Source organism: Pelophylax lessonae, assembly GCF_965119305.1.
Source record: "Pelophylax lessonae genome assembly, chromosome: 1".
NCBI lineage: Eukaryota > Metazoa > Chordata > Amphibia > Anura > Ranidae > Pelophylax > Pelophylax lessonae.
In genome coordinates, this window is record NC_138768.1 from 552,730,864 (window position 1) to 552,748,410 (window position 17,547).

At 41.7% G+C, this 17,547-nt stretch overlaps 1 protein-coding gene across 1 annotated transcript; it reads right to left on the bottom strand.

Moving 5' to 3' along the window:
* Nucleotides 1–796: 796 nt before the first annotated feature.
* Nucleotides 797–17,494, bottom strand: LSM7 (LSM7 homolog, U6 small nuclear RNA and mRNA degradation associated). Its single transcript, XM_082243497.1, has 4 exons — nt 17,373–17,494; nt 8,004–8,094; nt 5,136–5,207; nt 797–1,206 (listed from the first exon to the last, which is right to left on the bottom strand). Exons 1-4 carry the CDS (start codon nt 17,376–17,378, stop codon nt 1,064–1,066), a joined length of 312 nt encoding a protein of 103 aa, XP_082099623.1. The 5' UTR covers nt 17,379–17,494; the 3' UTR covers nt 797–1,063.
* Nucleotides 17,495–17,547: the final 53 nt, after the last annotated feature.

The following is a 17,547-nucleotide window of genomic DNA, read 5'->3' on the forward strand; positions in this document are numbered from 1 at the left end:
TTACAGGGTAAAAACAATAGGTACCCTCAACACACTTGTTGGGACTGATGACAAATTAAATGGATTATTGTTTTTCAACTGGTTAACAGGTTCTTGGGTACAGAAATGTGTAGAAACCTGTGTGAGGCTATCCTCAACCTACAACAACCCGTTGCTTGTACAAAAACACACACACAAAAAATGCTACCTTTATTTTTAAAGTGGCAACACAGACCATGTCCAGAGCATGGTGGTCTAAGCTATCAACAATATTTCGAATCAAAAAAAAAATTGCTTGGAATTGAATAAAGTGAATAAATCTCACAAATCATACTGGGGGGGGGGGGGGGGGAATTCTATGAACAATTTCCATAAAGTCTAGACACCATTTATAACTAATTTTCAAAAGTTTTTGTTAATTCCTTATTAACTATATAACTCTATCACTTCCATACATCAATATACCTACCTAAGGTTTGGAGAGCGATCTTACGCCAGGATTCTCTCTCTCCCATTTTATATTTACTTTCCGCATCTTTCTAAAACCTGGTTTTTGTCTACAGACACACCAGTAAACGCCTGTCTTAGGCGAATGTACCACTGTGGGTGTCTTGGTATGTAATATATACAAACGTACTCCCTACTAACTCATCTATAGGCTTTTTACTATATAAGCCAGGGCTCCTATACACTTTTGGTCTAATACACCATACAATAATAAAATCCTTCTTCTTCTAAGAATTTATCTCATCAGTAATACCACCTTTTGCCAAAGACGAACCACTTTGCTTTGTTTTATTGTGTTGTTTTATTGAACATTTTTTAATAAAAATTGATTGAAACAGAACAAAATAAAACACAAACAGTGTGACCACATGAATTGTGAATCACTATAAAATAAAGAGTGACTAAAACAAAAGTATTTTTAACTTACAGAGCAAGTCCTGACTTGCTGTACATGGCTCATGTCTGCCACCACAAAAAAAAGTTTTTTTTTTCCCCCATCTTAAAAACAAAAAAAAGTCTTCAACTTGAAGTATGCTGCATCCCAATAGAATCTGGTTGTGTTTTCTCTGTAGAAATATTAACCATCTTGCTGTTGAATGAAAGGGTTTGGAATAGCCTCCATGCCATCTTGTGGGCAAATAAGAACCACAGATGTCCCTCTGCAAACAACAAGTCCAAGTTGTCGTGTGTCCTCTGTTAGCTTGTACTGATCATCTGGATCTGGAATACAAAAAAGGTAAATATTTTAATGACTTATGGTAATAAAGTAAATTTATGTTTGTATTAACACAAGCTGACATTTTTTTTTTTAATAAAAAGTCTTAAGTGTTTATCGTCTTACTGTGCTAAACTATAACTAAGCAAGTATATTTTCAGTTTGTTGCTGGTTTATTTGAGATGTAATACACTCTGCAGATTAGTTTGTCTCTTCCTGCTCTTCCTTTCTGAATATGACTGAGGAGTTGGATTAATTGTCATATATAAACCTACTTGTCTTTAAGAAGTATGCACCTGTCGGAAAGAATGCTTTTCTAAGAAAACAAATGGTGTAAATATAAGGGTCTTGTTGTTGCCGTTTCCTTGAAGTTGACAATTTCAAGTGGGGAAGGCAAAGGGAATAGTTGTATAGTTAGCTAGGGTGCACACAGCCAAATTGGCTGTAACTTTAAACTGCAAATTTAGTAAAGCTAAATGCAAAAAAAAGTAAAGACCAAGTACACATTTTGTTTTTTAAATTCCATCTCCCCTATGTACCAATATATCAAACACATTTTGTTGCATGAAATTACTTTTGTTGCAGGAGTTACTTTGCCATATGCAGTACAGCCCACTGAATTCAATTAGCTGCCCTATGCTTTGGAAAAAACAAGCCAAAAAACGTGTGCTCCCAGTATGATTGATGTGAACGGGGCCTAAAGGTAAAATTTGAGTGTTCACACAAGAACAATGAGGCTCTTTTCACATTGATGCATTGCCGAACCCATGGCAAACCGCACAGAAAACGTGCATTTTGCTGCACCTTTTGGAAACACACTATAAACGTGCATCATGCTTGCATTGCCATTTAATGTTAATGGCACCCCAAGTGTGTGTAGCAGGCAAATATTTGCCATGTGACAATGTGCTGCAAACGCACCAAAAAAAGCGTGGAAAAAAAAAAAAAACACGACGCGTTCTACTTTAAAGAAAAGTTCTGGAGCTTCTTTGGGGCATGTCACACGTAGGGCAGTGTATTCAATGAATGCATGACAAGCAGAAATTTAGCAAAAATGCCCTCCAAGAAAAAAAAAAAATGCGGGAATGCAAGTTCCTGCTACACAGATGTGAAAGGGGCCCGACAGTGGAGTCTCCCTCCTATGTACTTGCATAAAGATGGCCATACACTATGCAGATTGTACAATTTCCTTTAGATTTATCAGAACTATGGAATAGGAGAAACCACCTGAACAATCCTTTCAATTTGTATTAAATCAGACAGGCTCTTGAATAGCTGAGGGCAGATCTAAAGGATTTTGAACAGAGTATGTATAATAATGAGGTGGTATATTATTGAGGGAGCTGGGGTTCAAACAGGTAAGTACGCCCTATTCTGTGATGCGAAAGGAAGTGCATCATGGGATATGAAGCTTCCAGGAGGGTCACGCGATCTACATACAGGAAGTGATGGAAGAATAAAGCTTTTAAATTTCAAAAACAGAAAGGTGAAAATCCAAAGCTGTCATGGACAAGGTAAGTGAGAGACCAGCACATTGGGATGGCTTGTGTAGGAAGGACATTAGAAAAGGCTTCTATTATGAAAGTGAAATTCTGTCTGAAAAAGCAAACATTTAAAAAAAAAAAAAAAAAACAAAAAAAAAAAAACAAAAAAAAAAAAAAAAACTTTAGGCAGAATTTCCAGTATCAAACTTGGGCAATGTTACCACATAAAAAAAAGGCCTCAATATGCTAGTATATATACAAGGGAGATGATTCAAAACAAACAGGTGCTGCGCCAGAAAAATGAATAGTGAATATGTCAAAAAAATATATATATGTATAATGACAATATGTGTAAATAATAAGCAAACTCAATGACCTTAAGAGCCGGTTCACACTGAGGCGACGACTTCGGGGGGCGACCTGTGAGTCGCGTGCACCGCGACTTTGGCGCGACTTGCAGGGACTTCACATAATGGAAGTCTATGCAAGTCGCTCCGAGGTCGCCCCGAAGTAGTACAGGACCCTTTTTCTAAGTCGGAGCGACTTGTGTCGCTCCTATTCGGGTCCTGTACTACTCAATGGACCGCGACCGACCGCGACTTGTCAGGCTGACAAGTCGCGGCAGCGTGAATGGGCTCTGAATCATAAGTGCTTCCCAATATCACACAAAAAAATCTAAAAATAAATAAGTGTCAATAAATCAATATGTGCATACACTCAAAATCATGAAATTAAATGTCCATAAATAGGTGCATTCCAATCCTCAAAGTAATGGCCACCACAGAAGTGATTAATATAGAATATTGTGCTTCATTCCACCGCCACCACTCTGGGAGGGGACACCAGGAGACCCGGCCAACCGCATTTGGCTCTGATCGGGTCTCCATGCAAAAACCCGGAAGTGATGTCATGAGTGACATCACTTCCAGGTACTGTCTGGTGCCAGATTAAAAAAAAAAAAACAGCTTTCAAAAAACAGCCAAACTTGGTGTTTTGAATGCTTTTAAGAGCAGAGGAGGGGCTTGGGGTCTTTTAGGCCTCTAGATCCCTCCACAAGAGTACCTGTCCAATTAAAAAAAATATATTTTTTTTTGCACGGAAATATCGGCTGATACCGATATGCATTGGCCAAAATATCGGTATCGGCAATGAAAAACGATATTGGTCGATCACTAGTTTACACCCCTGTAACATTTGTTTTGCTGTCTGTGCCCCTGTTCAGAAGATTTTACCTCACTTTCTGTCCCGGTGACAGTTGGAAATTGAAAATTTGGGGTTGTTGTGGGAAACAAGGATTAGTGATAAAGCTTCAGATCAGTGATAAAGCTTCAGTGAAGACACAGGGGGTAAAATCTTCTACAGCTGAAGTGGTTAATAAACTGCTCCACAGTGGAGATGAGCCAGGATAATCACTATCACAGCTTATCTCAGTTTAATAAATGTAAACCTGTGTTTAAGTTTTTGATTAGAGCCCCATATACACAGGCCGAATATCGGGAGACATTTGGCGTGTGTGTATGCCACCCTGGCCATCTTCTGTTGGACGAGAATAATGGAAAACCAGCAGCCAACCGACTCCTGAAAAGCGCACAGGACAATGGTGGAGAGCACTAATGGGAGTGTTCTGGCAGGGGTCCATCCCCTGCCAGAACACAATAGCTCAGCAGGGGATATTGCATAGTTAGTACAGCGGCTCTGACCAGAGCGGACAGTTTTAGTTTAACCCACTGGGTTGAACGTAAAAAAAAACAAAAAAAAACACCTACAGTTTGTACCAGGCTTAATTTGTTTAATCACTTTCCGGCTTGTTACATTTCTAAGGCATACACGTTTCGATTCCTGCATTTGAACTGTTAATGGGCAGGCTGAATGTACCAAGTTGATCGATCTAACTTGCGTACAACCAGCCTATCGGATTTGCTTGCGATTATAGTCAGTGGCTGCTATAGCCACTAGCGATAAAACACTGTCTTCTCCCAGTGGGGACAGCTTTTCTTCACTTGCCCCCGCAAGGAGAAGAAAATTGCCGATATCCCTGTCAGCACTGTCTGGGTTGATGGGGGAAACATGAAAATGTCTTTCCTGCAACCCGTGGTTGAAGAAAAATTTGCACCATGTAAGCCCTGGCTAAGATACACCAGCAGCCACATCTAACCGAGTTTATAGCTCTGCCCCCTTACTATTAGGAAGCCAAACACTGGCTTGTCATGCCTTCTACTGCATTTTCCATACTGTAAACAAATAGATTGCCCTGAAAATTTGAGATCAAAATATCAAAAGGAACCTAGAATCCTGTGGACTCATTTGTCCCGTTGTCATTAACCCTAAACCAAGTCATTCTACATGTAGCAATATTTGTCCCAAATAAAGGAATTTGAGCCCTCTACAGTCAGATATAAAATTGTGTGATGTTTTTTTGCAAAAAGTCAAAAGCAGACGTTAACTCTCACCTCTCATGTACTCTATGGTCCCATCCAATACAAGGTTCAATAGAGGGTCAAATCCTTTCAGAACTCCACTTGCTGGAAAAAGAAAACAAAAATAAAAATGCTGGCAGCAAACAGGAAATTAGTAGCAGTATGCACAAAATCACCACAAAGACAACAAACTTAATCTGATAAATTATTCCACAATGTACCGTATAGGTAAACAGATCAATAATACACGCTAAATGCCTAGTGGGAATGTCAAATGAGTAAATTATTCCTAGCGTATCTACTGAAGACCTACTAAAAATATCATAAAGCAATTTATGCACCCCATATAAAATGCTTGTATCGATGTCTGTGTTACCAATAGAAAGATTCTTCTCACTTTCTGTCCCAGTGACACAACAATTAAAGAAAAAGCTCCCCAGTAGAGATATACACAGTCAACAATAAATATTTGACAGAGGTTATAACCCTTACTTATTCCGTGCAGCAAAATTTAGCCTGGAACTATCCATTAGCATTAGAGGCCCATTCACGTCATGTTTTGTGTTATAGCACAGCGATAACGCAATGATTAATGCGTTTTAAGTCATGCATATTAACACATGGCAAAGCAAGGTGTGCTATTTACTTAACCACTTCAATACTGGGCGCTTTCACCCCTTCCTGTCCAGGCCAATTTTCAGCATTTAGTGCTGTCGCACTTTGAATGACAACTGCGTGGTCATGCAACACTGTACCCAAATTAAATTTGTATCCTTTTTTTGAGACCAAGCTTTCTTTTGGTGGTGTTTAATCATCACTGGGTTTTTATTTTTTTGCTAAACAAAACTAAATAAAAAAAAAAAAAGTTTTCTTAGTTTCTGTTATATGTTGTGGAAATGTTATTCATATTTGTGTGGGCATTTTGTTAAGAGGTGTTTTTAGTTAATGTGCCATTATGTCTCCCAGTGTTGGTTTACCGGTATTCGCGATGCACAGCAAATATGGCTTTAACTGGCATTGGAGAAAGACCTGTAGTTGTGGAAACCTTCCATTAAATGGAGACTGCACGCTACTTGCCTGATCATCGCCATCGGCGGCCGCTCTGAGAGGCTATCACAAACGATCAAGTGCCAGTTCGGATCTATGGCAGTGCGATGCAAACTCCGCCTCGAAAAAGTATACCAGCCAGCTGGGGCCCTGGTATTCACTGGCAGAGATATGTTTGTGATGTGGAATTATTATCGTTTTGATAAGTATCTGCCCTTTTGCTGGAATAATGGCTGGTAGCTTTCTATTATGCTTGATCCGCATTACTGAAATACTGCTGCTCTTTTCCTTTGCAGATATAGTCTCATTTACTGGAACAGTAGCATAATCACTATCAAATATGGTTTTTATGAAATTTATATAGGTAACTAACAGGTTATGAAGGGAGTGCATGCACATGTATAAGCGGGGCATGAGATACACGCCAGTTCCATTGTACAGTGTTTGGCAGGCAATTTTCCTACACGTGGGGTTTCATTGTTAGCAATAGTGCATGGTCGCTCGTGCACCCAATGGGGGAACTCAGGCACATGGCTCCGCTTGTGCATGAACATACACTCCCCTTTCTATTGAACTTTTAAATGTAAGCATGTGTGTGATTGGTTGTTGCGGTACAGCTGTCCCCTCCCACTGTAAACCCCTTTTTCCTGACTATAAATAAACCCTGCCCTGTGTTGAAGCAGGGACTCATTCTGTTGACATCGATCATGACACAGCTTGCGCCTGTTTCTCTCTTTGTCGCCGAGTGCGCTAGGATTTCTTTATACAAAAAGAGCTGTACATTGTACTTTTCAGTACAAGAGATTAATATTAATATCCACAAGTGCGCTTTTCAGCACAGCAAAGTTTTCAGCGCACAGAGCGAATTTCTATGCTCCAAACTCCATTAATTTCCACCACATATAAAATAAGTAATTTTTCTCCTTCACAGATGTGCACTGATAGGTGACATTAATGAGGAGGCACTGATATGCTTTACTGATTGGGCTGCATTGATCATCAGGGTAATGATGATCAGTACCCTGATTATCAGTGTAAATGTCCCCTGTAAATGGAAAGCCAGTTATTGGCTTTCCTTTCCTCAGACACTTCCAGCGCTGACGAAAGGAAATGCCAATAACCAGCATTTGTTTACATGTGATCGGTTGTAATTGGACACAGCCAATCACTTGGTAAAGAGCCTACGTCATCGGCTCTTTACCCTGATCAGTGATGCGCTGTGTACCAGGAACACAGGTCACCACTAATTGTCATGCTACACGCCCCTGTGTGAGCGCACGTGAAGGACGTCATATGTTGTCCAGTCAGGATCATAAAGCCAACACCTGCCCATCATTCTGCTATAGGCCGGGTGGGAAAGGGTTAATAAACCACACCAAAACACAAAGATAGTTTACATCTGGGCATTGTGCAAGTCAGTCAGTCTGTTGAGTTGCCTAGGTGAGTTATGGTGACATTCACAATAGAGTGCAATGCAATAGTGTGATTCGGCCCAACATGTTTTGTATGAAACGATATGTTGGCAGATTACAAAACAGTCTGTTTATCATTAAAAACATTGCCAATTTCCAATAGGCAATTATACGAATACATAGAATGCAATAAGCTATAGAGACTTCTCCCTAAGAGTACAGGTGATTACAAAGTCAACATTATGGTCAGGTTTGCCTGACAAAGCAGTCAAGGAGACATTATTTGCCAGCAGAAAGCTATAGCCCTAAATTTGATGCTTCTATAAATTTGATAAAGTAGAGTTGCTTTGCCCCATTTCCACTGGCAACAGAGCCAACCCAAACCCCTGAGTTTTGTAAATACATGTAACTCTCTTACAATAAACACTCCTTATATACGTACCTTCTCTGCCACCCTGAAACTTCACTCGAATAGTCTTGTCTATGTATTTGGACAGGTCAAGTATACTTTCCTTTTTCTTCTTTTCCTTATCCTAGATAGGATAAATTAAAAATGTAAGTTACATTTCTGCTACTTGGGGAAAAAGAAAAAGTATAAGAAAAGAGGAAACTTTGTATTTCAACAAAAAAAAAAAAAAAAAAAAAAAATGTATAAAAAACAAGCTTCCGACGTTGTTCAAGTACAGAGATTTCTAAACTACAGTAGCCTCTCTTAGGCCTTCTTTACACTATACGTGGATAAAAATCTGCTGGAAAATGCGTAGGTTTGACTTTCATAGAGTATTTGGGCTTGTTCACAACTTGTGCAGAGACATGCATTTTCTTGATGTAGGTTTCCGCAAGAACACAAAGAAAACAATTGTTTTCCATGTGCCCATTTTCACCACAATGTTGGTGTCCACAGAAAAAAAATAAACCAAAAAAAAAAAAAAAAAAAAAAAAAACACACACCACGCACAACACACATCCTTCCTCCTGCCACTATTCCCATCCCCCCTTAAGTCCACGTTCACATTGGAGCGATTTGTCATGCAATTTACCGGGTCAAATTGCATGGCAAGTCGCGGCCTATTGCTGGCAATGGCATCGTTCCTGCACTACTTTTGCTGATTTCAGATGCGACAGCAATAGACATCTGTGCATTAAGCCGCACAAATGTCTTTCAAGTAGCACCTGAAATCGCGCTGACCTCCTACTTTGAAAATCGGGCTAATTCAAGTGAAGTAGCCCAATTTAAGAGTAGCAACAATGTGAACCAGGGCAAAAATGTATTCAAGGCCACCCTCTCCAGTAAAACCTGATATTTCTTCCCTTCCATGTGGCAAGAGCGCTCTCACAGATTTGATTCTAAGAGTGCTGCACAATTTTCCCCTCCTCTGTTAAAACACATTTAAAATGAGACGATCACAAGGAAGTACAAGCTGTAATAGATGGGGACAACAGAATACAATACAGTAAACCCCCCTCCATCGTGGGGGTTACGTTCCGGACCCACCCGCAAAAAGTGAAATTCCACGAAATAGAAAGACCCTATTTAAATACACTAGGCATGTTTTTAAAACTTTACTGTACTTTTAAAAGCATTTTAAAGGTATTTAAACACACTTTTAAAACAATAGAAACATTTAAACACAAAAGATACTGAGAGACAGAACAAGAGCAATGGAAAACACAAAAATATTTAATTAACAATGATTTAAATTAGTAAAATAATAATAGGTCTTACAGAAAAAAAAAAAATGCAATATACCGGGACCGCGATATAACAGGGGTTTACTGTATAGGCTGTTGAATATACTTTATACATCAGTCCAAGTACGGTACTTAGAAACACTTCATGGTTAGAGAATACCAAGATATGGTTATAAATGTATATTTCTGATTGCAATGCTCAATCTTTAATACAGCTGTAAAAAATTGAGGAATAAGAAAACAAGGTCACTTTTTTTTGGACACCCTAGTGAGGTGTCAAACTTAGAACACTTGATATGTAATCCAGCAGTCTCTTCATCTAAGAGAAAGGTTCTCTTGAAGGCTCTCAGGATGACTAGTCTATTCTCTGGGTCTTTACATTTTCTGAAGAGAACATTATTCAACGACTGGTGTACGGGGAAACAACAATTTTAGGTTTCCTCTAATTCCTATACAGACTGCTTTCTACAGATTTAGTTTTGGACCTTTTCTGAATCTGTTCAAGAAATACATTGCTTTAGTGTCCTTTTACACAGGCAGGGCAATTGGGTCTGTCAGTTTTTTAGGCAGACTCAAATCGCACCATGCATTGCTCTCTGGAGCAGCAGATGTAAACAGACATGTGTCCATTGACACCCGCCGACATCCGATCCGCTAAAAACAGACGAATGGGGGATCCACTCCCCATACATCTGGTGAACAGATGACAGTTAGTTTGTTTACATCCGACTGCCCACAGAGGAGAGCGGACCGTGTGTGCGCTCTGCACATCATCAACCTGCTCAGTGGGGGGGGGGGGGGGGAATCAGCAGACCGATCCCCTGCTGAGCAGGCGGATCCACTGCCGAAGTCCACCCTGTGTAAAAAGAGGCCTTAGGCTGGCCATACGTTATACAATTTTCTTCTATTGTTTTCCTTTACACTTACCAAAACCATATAAATTAGGAGGTCAAACCTAAACACTTTCAATTTGTATGCAATCAGACAGGTCCTTTCACTACATAGTTGAAGGGAAATTAAAGAAAATTGAATAAGAAAACTGTATAATGTATGGCCAGCCTTAAGCAGTTCTAGTGTTTGCAGAAACATATCTAGAGCCATTTTCTTTTGCTTCAATTCCACAATCTCCTGATACAGAGGACTCTGATGACAGTACCTTTACTTCTAGATCTGATAGACTGTCAGTGTCCTCTTCCACTTTGACCTAACTTGTAATCTTTTGGGGTGAAAACTTAGTTTTTGTCTGTACCAGTATAGCAGGCTGTAGAAAGAGGTTCACAATCTTGTCCAAAAAGGAAATCATACAGATGTTTCTTCCATGAGCTAGAAAGCCTTGTGCTGCAGTTGCCATGTCATGGTCTCCGATCATTGTCTTTCCTGAAGGCCCGTACACACGTAGCGATTGTCGGCCGTAAAGATTTGGCCGACGACCGATCGGCCGATTGTAGGCTTGTTAGTATGATGCTTCCGACAGCGCATTTTCGGCCGAACAAAATCTATCTTGCAAGCATTAAAATTTTTGTTGGCCAACACCAGAACGGCCGATTGTTCGCCAGTCAGTACAGATTTCGGCCGACAGACAGCAGATTTGCAAGACTGGGCATGCTCAGAAAAGAAAAAACACAGGGAAAGTTAACCATCACATGACATCACTTCTGCAGTCGGCTGTTGTTGGCCGACAAAATTCGTGTGCAGTCTTTTGCACTTTTAAACAGACACGACAGCCCTCGGACAAAAGACGGCCGATCATTCGGCCGACGATCGGTACGTGTGTACGGGGCTTAAGATATGGCACTGTCAACAGCCCCTATTGGGTGTACTAAAGCCAGGAGGGAATATGAGCAACTTCAACCATAACAAGCCCACCCCCCAAAACAATACCCCCCCAAAGACCAATTCCCTTTTTCAAGGAGGGCTTAACACAGAAGAGCCAGTGCCCTACTGCAACTTTGGAAACCTCCATACAGGGTTCATACACATTTTCACCAATGAAATTCCATGACTTTTCCATGACTTCACGTAAATATTCATGACCTAATGTTTCAAGAAATGTCTATGTATACGTGTTAAATAAGAAGAAAATCTATGTCACACCCAGCATGTGTCACACCCAGCATACCCAAAATGCAGCACAGTAATCTTTTAAGGCCCAAGCGACAGTCATAAGGTGCAGGCGGACTGGTATGGATGGCACAGACAGTGAGATGCACAAAATGCAGCACAGTAATCTTTTAAGGCCCAAGCGACAGTCATGAGGTGCAGGCGGACTGGTATGGATGGCACAGACAGTGAGATGCACAAAATGCAGCACAGCAATCTTTTAGGCCCAAGCGACAGTCATGAGGTGCAGGCGGACTGGTATGGATGGCACAGATCTGATGGTGCACAAATGCGGCACTTACTTTTGGGAGAAAGAACAGTGGTGCTCCTGCTTGCCCAAATAAAACTGTTCAGGTGGCAGTGAGTCATGAAGGTGCAGCTGGAAAAAATGCGGCGCTTACTATTCTTAGGCCGAACCTAACAGTCCCATGAGGCAGAAAAGAGTTCTCACAGAAACGAAGGCGACTCAGGATTGGATGCTTAATTATTTATTTACATTTATTTTTAACATTCCCGTAGGACTGGTACAGTAGGTGCTCGCAGTTTGCCCTACGGTCGGTCACTGGCCAGCAGCAGCCGAGGAAATGATCGTGCACCAATGACAGGCAGCGGGGAGGGCCGGGCCGCGGTTTGCCTGTATGTGACTGGCCAGCAGCAGCAAACCAATCACAGGCAGCGGAAGCGTCACTGGAGAGCGGGCCGGCCGCATGAACGTGATGACGCGGGGGTGCGGTAACTGAAACGGTTACCGCCCCCTTCCGCGTCATCATCACGTTCATGCGGCCCGCCCTCCAGTGACGCTTCCGCCGCCTGCGATTGGTTTGCTGCTGCTGGCCAGTCACATCCAGGCAAACCGCGGCCCGGCCCTCCCCGCTGCCAGCGATTGGTGCTTGGTGTATGATCTACTCCTCGGCTGCTGCGGACCCGGAAATGTGCACAAGCATAAAATAAAATAATTATACATTAATTTGCAATAAAAAAGTTTTAAGCATCCGCTCCCCCCGCCGCTGCCCGCCGCTCTCCCCCGCTCCTCCCCAGATTTCCATGACTTTTCCAAAACATTTGTAAAATCGTACTTTTCCATGACCTTTCCAGGCCTGGAAAGTGTCATCTCAGAATTCCATAACTTTTCCAGGTTTTTAATGACCATACGAACCCTGTCCATAGCAGAGATTTTGGTGCAGCAGAGGGGATCTGGACCAAAGCCATCTGCACATTTTACACAGTAATTTGAAGACTGCCATGTCCCAGGCTGTAACTGCTGCCACATGCGCCTACAAAAGGTAAACTTACTGCCACCTTAAAGTGGTTGTAAACCTCTGAAATTAAACATGAACAAAGCATATCCTTCTATATAGTGTGTACTTGTCCTGATCCAGAGAACTAAGGATAACTTCTCTTTGCTGCCCAGTTCGTCTGTCTGAGCATGAGTCACTTCAGACAAGTTTTCCTGATACCAAAAGGTAAAAAGACATGGGAATTGGCTCCAGTATAAATCTTGTGATTGACAGCCTCAGCTCTGTTCATGTGTGGAGGGGGTGTGTCCCTTCCCTCCAATCAGCTCTCTGCACGAGCTCTGTAGGGTGTAACTTTAGCTCCCTGTACCTGCTTTCTGAAAGCTCAGGCAAGCCGTATAAATCCTGAACTTTGAAGCGCTGTAGATAAACAGAAACAACTTATGTAGGAGGGAGGACTTGTTAGTACATCACTTGAGGCCAGTCCCTTCATTGGGTATATGTAAGGGTTTACCACCATTCTAAATCCAGAAACGTGAGGGAATACTGCTCCATATAAGTGCCCTTCGATTATACTTCCAGTAGGACTTTCCAGAAGAAAGGAGTTTCTATTTCTCCATCATGGTTCCCCACTCACAAAACACACTGGACTATGCAAGGTAAACCACCAATGCCTGCAGAGCAGGAATTCCATGGGAAAAGAAGTAAGCCACTACTACAAAGGGCACCCCTTGGGCAGTAAACAGGCAGAGCTGCAGGCTGGGTCCTGTGAACCCTATGGTACATACACCACCCGGCCAGAAAGCAGAAAGGTCCTCTAGAACCTGCTGCCCACAATAGCTGAAACAGCCAGAGAGACCGGGCTGCACAGAAGGTCAACCTGGATCCTACTGAGAAGGTAGGAGTGTCCTGGGCAGTCAAGCCTGTAATAAGAGATGGGACATAAGGGAGGAAGGGTCAACTTTCTTTTTTTGGGAGGGGGAGAGGGTTAAGTGCTTGGGTGTACCTTTGTTTTTATTTTTTTCCCCACATTTAACTTTACTGCTATTACCTAGTGGACCAACAGCCCACTATGTGTTAGCATATTTATAGTGACAGGTTCAGGGACATCAGGGATCTATTAGACTCCCAATATCTCCCTTGCACTTAAAGGGTAACTCCACTTTCGTGGGATAAAAAAACAGCAAATAAAGAAAAAATAATATAGCGTATACAACTGCAACACAAGTCACATTTAAATTGAATGGAAAATACCTTTCCTTTTCAATCTGCAGCCCCTGTCATTTTCTGAAAATGCAATGCAATATGGCTACCTGGAGAAGTTCTGTACACAGAATGTGTACTGACCACACCCCAGAAATATTTCCTGCTTGTGTGATTGGCTGCATTAAAAATCTACATTTTAACACAAAGCATGTGAATGCATGTAATCACAACTGAAATTAAAGACTGGAAAAATAAATTGTTGTGACTGTTTTGACTTCCAGGGACATGAAGCTTCACAAAAGATAACAAAAACCCTATGAAAATGCGCATGAACACACATACATTTTTAATGCATTGCAGGAAGCGGTTATATGCAAAATTATTTTTGGGGATGCACCGATATATTGGCTGTCGGAAAAAATGGTGCCAATAATAGCCACCGAAAAATGCTGTGATTTTACCGTGATTTTCATAGGTCATGTGACTTAAAACTGCATCAAAAACGCAACATGGGTGCGTTTTTTGCAGCGTTTACAATGAATTTCAATGGAAAGGGGAGTCACACCGCAACAGAAGCGCAACGGAGCAGTGTGACAACATACATAGAATTTAAAGGGATTTAATTTAAAGGGATGCATTTTTTCTTCAGCTTTTGTTGCACTGTTTTTTTTTTTTTTAAACACAAAAGCGCGTCAAAAAATAATTACTGTACATATTTTTTACACATGGCTTAAAAAAAATGAAATGAACACTTTTAATCATAGTATAGCATCAAGTCAATTAAACTCCTGGGATATTGATCTGGTCAGTTAAGTAGCAGAGGGGCCGCGGCCGCCGAGGGAGGAAGTGGAAGAAAGGTGAGTATGTTTTTCTTCAATAACAAGGTAAGAAAACATAAAAAATAAAAAAAAAACGTATCCATTTATTTTTCAGGTGACCATAAGCAAGTGGATGGCCCAAAATCGACTATGTCGATTTTGTGGCCGGAACTCCGCTTTAATGAAATTACCAGGGGCACTAGATGGGCAACAACGAGACAACCTCCAAAACAGCACTGCGTTATTTTAACTGACAATTGTGCGGTCGTGCGAGACTGTAAACAAATAAAATCTATGTTCTTTTTCCCCACAAATAGAGCTTTCTTTTGGTGGTATTTGATCACCTGTGCCATTTTTATTTTTTGCGCTGTAAACAAAAGAAAATCGAAAATTCTGAAAAAAAAAATATATATATATATATTTCACTTTCTGCTATATAACATTCCCAATAAAAATAGCAAAAAAAAAAAAATTTAAAACAAAATTTTTCAGCATTTTAAGCCAATTTGTACTCTGCTACATATTTTTGGTAAAAAAAAAAACCCCAATAAGTGTATATTGATTGGTTTGCGCAAATGTTATTGCGTCTACAAACTAGAGGAAAGATTGATGTCATTTTTATTTTACTAGTAATGGAAGCGGTCAGCGATTTTTAGCAGGATTTAGCAGACATTGCGGCTGATAGATGGGACACCTGACTGACATTTTTAACACTTTTGGGGGTACCATTGACATTACTACAGTAATCAGTGCTATAAATATGCAGTTATTGTAATCATGACACTGGCAAGAAGAGGATAACACCGGGGCGATCAAAGGGTTAAACGTGTCCCTAGGGGGTGCTTACTGTGTGGGGGGTGGGCTTATGGAATGAACAGAGACTTGTGTTCATAAATAGGAGGAACGCAGGAGCCCTGTGTTCACTGCGGACAGAACAACGGTCTGATGTGTTTACAACGGCAGACCCCTGTTCTGTCTCCACAGGGAGCATTCGCGAGTGCCCAGCGGCAATCAAGGCCGCCAGACCTGAAGATCAGCTTCCCCTTTGGTGAATGGGTGCACGCCCCCACTCGCAGTCCAGCGAAGCGACGTACAGGTACGTCGTTTCACAGGAACGGGCCGACCTGCCGCAGGATATGTACGACGGCTGGTCAGCAAGTGGTTAAAGTCTTAAGGACAGTAAAACTGGCCCTGTGCTCAAGCAGATATAAATACACTAATAAATTGAAGCCAAACTCCAACTAAGGCCCCTTTCACACCCGTTCAGTTCAGTCATGTGTCAAAATGTATCATTTTTTCCATCCGTTTATTTTTTACATCCACTACCAATGCAAAAACGGATGAAAAACGGACCGTCTACATCCGTTTTTCGTCCGATCCGTTTTTTTGACAGATGAAAAATAGGGCATTCATCTGTTCCAAAAAAACAGACATTGTTGGAAGCGGATGAAAACAGATGATAATCCGTTTTTACATAGAGATGCATTGATGTCCATTTTTTATCCGTCAACGGAAGGATGAAAAACGGACCGTGTGTGTGAAAGGGGGCTAAAGGGGTGTGAAAGGGGACAGACTCCGTATGTCCATTTTCCATCCTGTTTGCGGATGAAAAAAACTGACATAATGCATGTCAATGGGATTGCGGATGTCAGCAGATGACCATGAGCTGACATCCGATTTGCGTCTTTTCCGTTTTTTGAGACGGAAGAGAACCCTATTTTTCTTCCATTTAAAAAACGGAACGAACGCAAAAACGGGTGTCAGCGGTTTCATCAGCAATCCCCATAGACATACATTATGTCCGTATATCATCCGCAAACGGATGGGATGATAAACGGACATACAGAGCGGACACTCCAAAGTGTCATCCGTGTCCGGACCGCACCATGTGAAAGGGGCCTAAGGGCTTTCACACGGGCGATCCGATCAGATCCGCCTGTCAGTTTTTTTAGGCGGATCTGATCGGATCCTCCATGCAGCGGGTGTCAGCGGAGACACCTCCGCTGACACCCGCTGCCATCCGCATCCGATCCTGTGCGTGAAATCTGGATGGATGGAAACCCCTATTTTTCCATCCGTTCAGTAATCGGATCGGATGAGAGCGGACAAGCGGTCCGCTCTCATCCGATCCCCCATAGAGGGCAGCGGGGGCTGAGACACCTCCCTCTCCGCTCTGCAAGCGGAGACGGAGCTGTCATCCGCCGGCTCAGCGGGGATCGCGGATCGATCCCCGCTGAGCAACACGGATCCGCCTACAGAGCGGACCGTGTGAAAGAGCCCTAACACTTTATAACCAGATACATCATTAGCTTTTTTTTTTTTTCCCTTTTGGGATAAAGGTCCTCCATAAATAAGAGCTGATCATTGTAGGCACCTTTGTGTATGATAAACGCTTTGTCTCATCCATGTAACTGATATCTTCGCAGGAGAGCTTGTGCTATTGAAAACCCAACAGACTTACTGGCTGGTTCACTAGATAAAAAGCCTAAAAAAGTAAACTAATACAGCCTCAACGTCTAAGTATTGATAAGCTGCAAATAAATAAAGGTTACCTTTGGATGGATTACAGCTCTAATGTCCCCAAACACATGTCAATAGCAGGAACAAGTTCCATGTGGTCCAAGGGGTACTATCTAGAGACCAGCCCACACTCTACCTCCATATCCTATAATACGGAAAATGCTTCCACACTAACATTCATAAGAATTGTAAAACGCTGCCAAACTTATCACATCTTTTCCCATTCCTACCAACACCTACCGCCATCTTTCCGCGCCTTTACCTCACGACCCGGGCTCTGCCACTTTTACCCTTTCATGGGGGTGACCAAATGATTCCACTTCCCACACAACTCCTAATTCTCACCCTGTTTTCAGTCTCTTTCCGCAGGACAACCTATTAAAAACCGTTTCTGGAACTTTCTACAAAACTGGCA

What these genes read in the sequence shown, in the direction of transcription:
- LSM7 (XM_082243497.1), bottom strand. An exon ending in GTTTCAGGGTGGCAGAGAAG is followed by an intron (nt 5,208 to 8,003) that starts GTACGTATATAA and finishes TTCTTTTTCCAG; the next exon opens with CAAGTGGAGTTCTGAAAGGA. An exon ending in GACCATAGAGTACATGAGAG is followed by an intron (nt 1,207 to 5,135) that starts GTGAGAGTTAAC and finishes TTTGTATTCCAG; the next exon opens with ATCCAGATGATCAGTACAAG.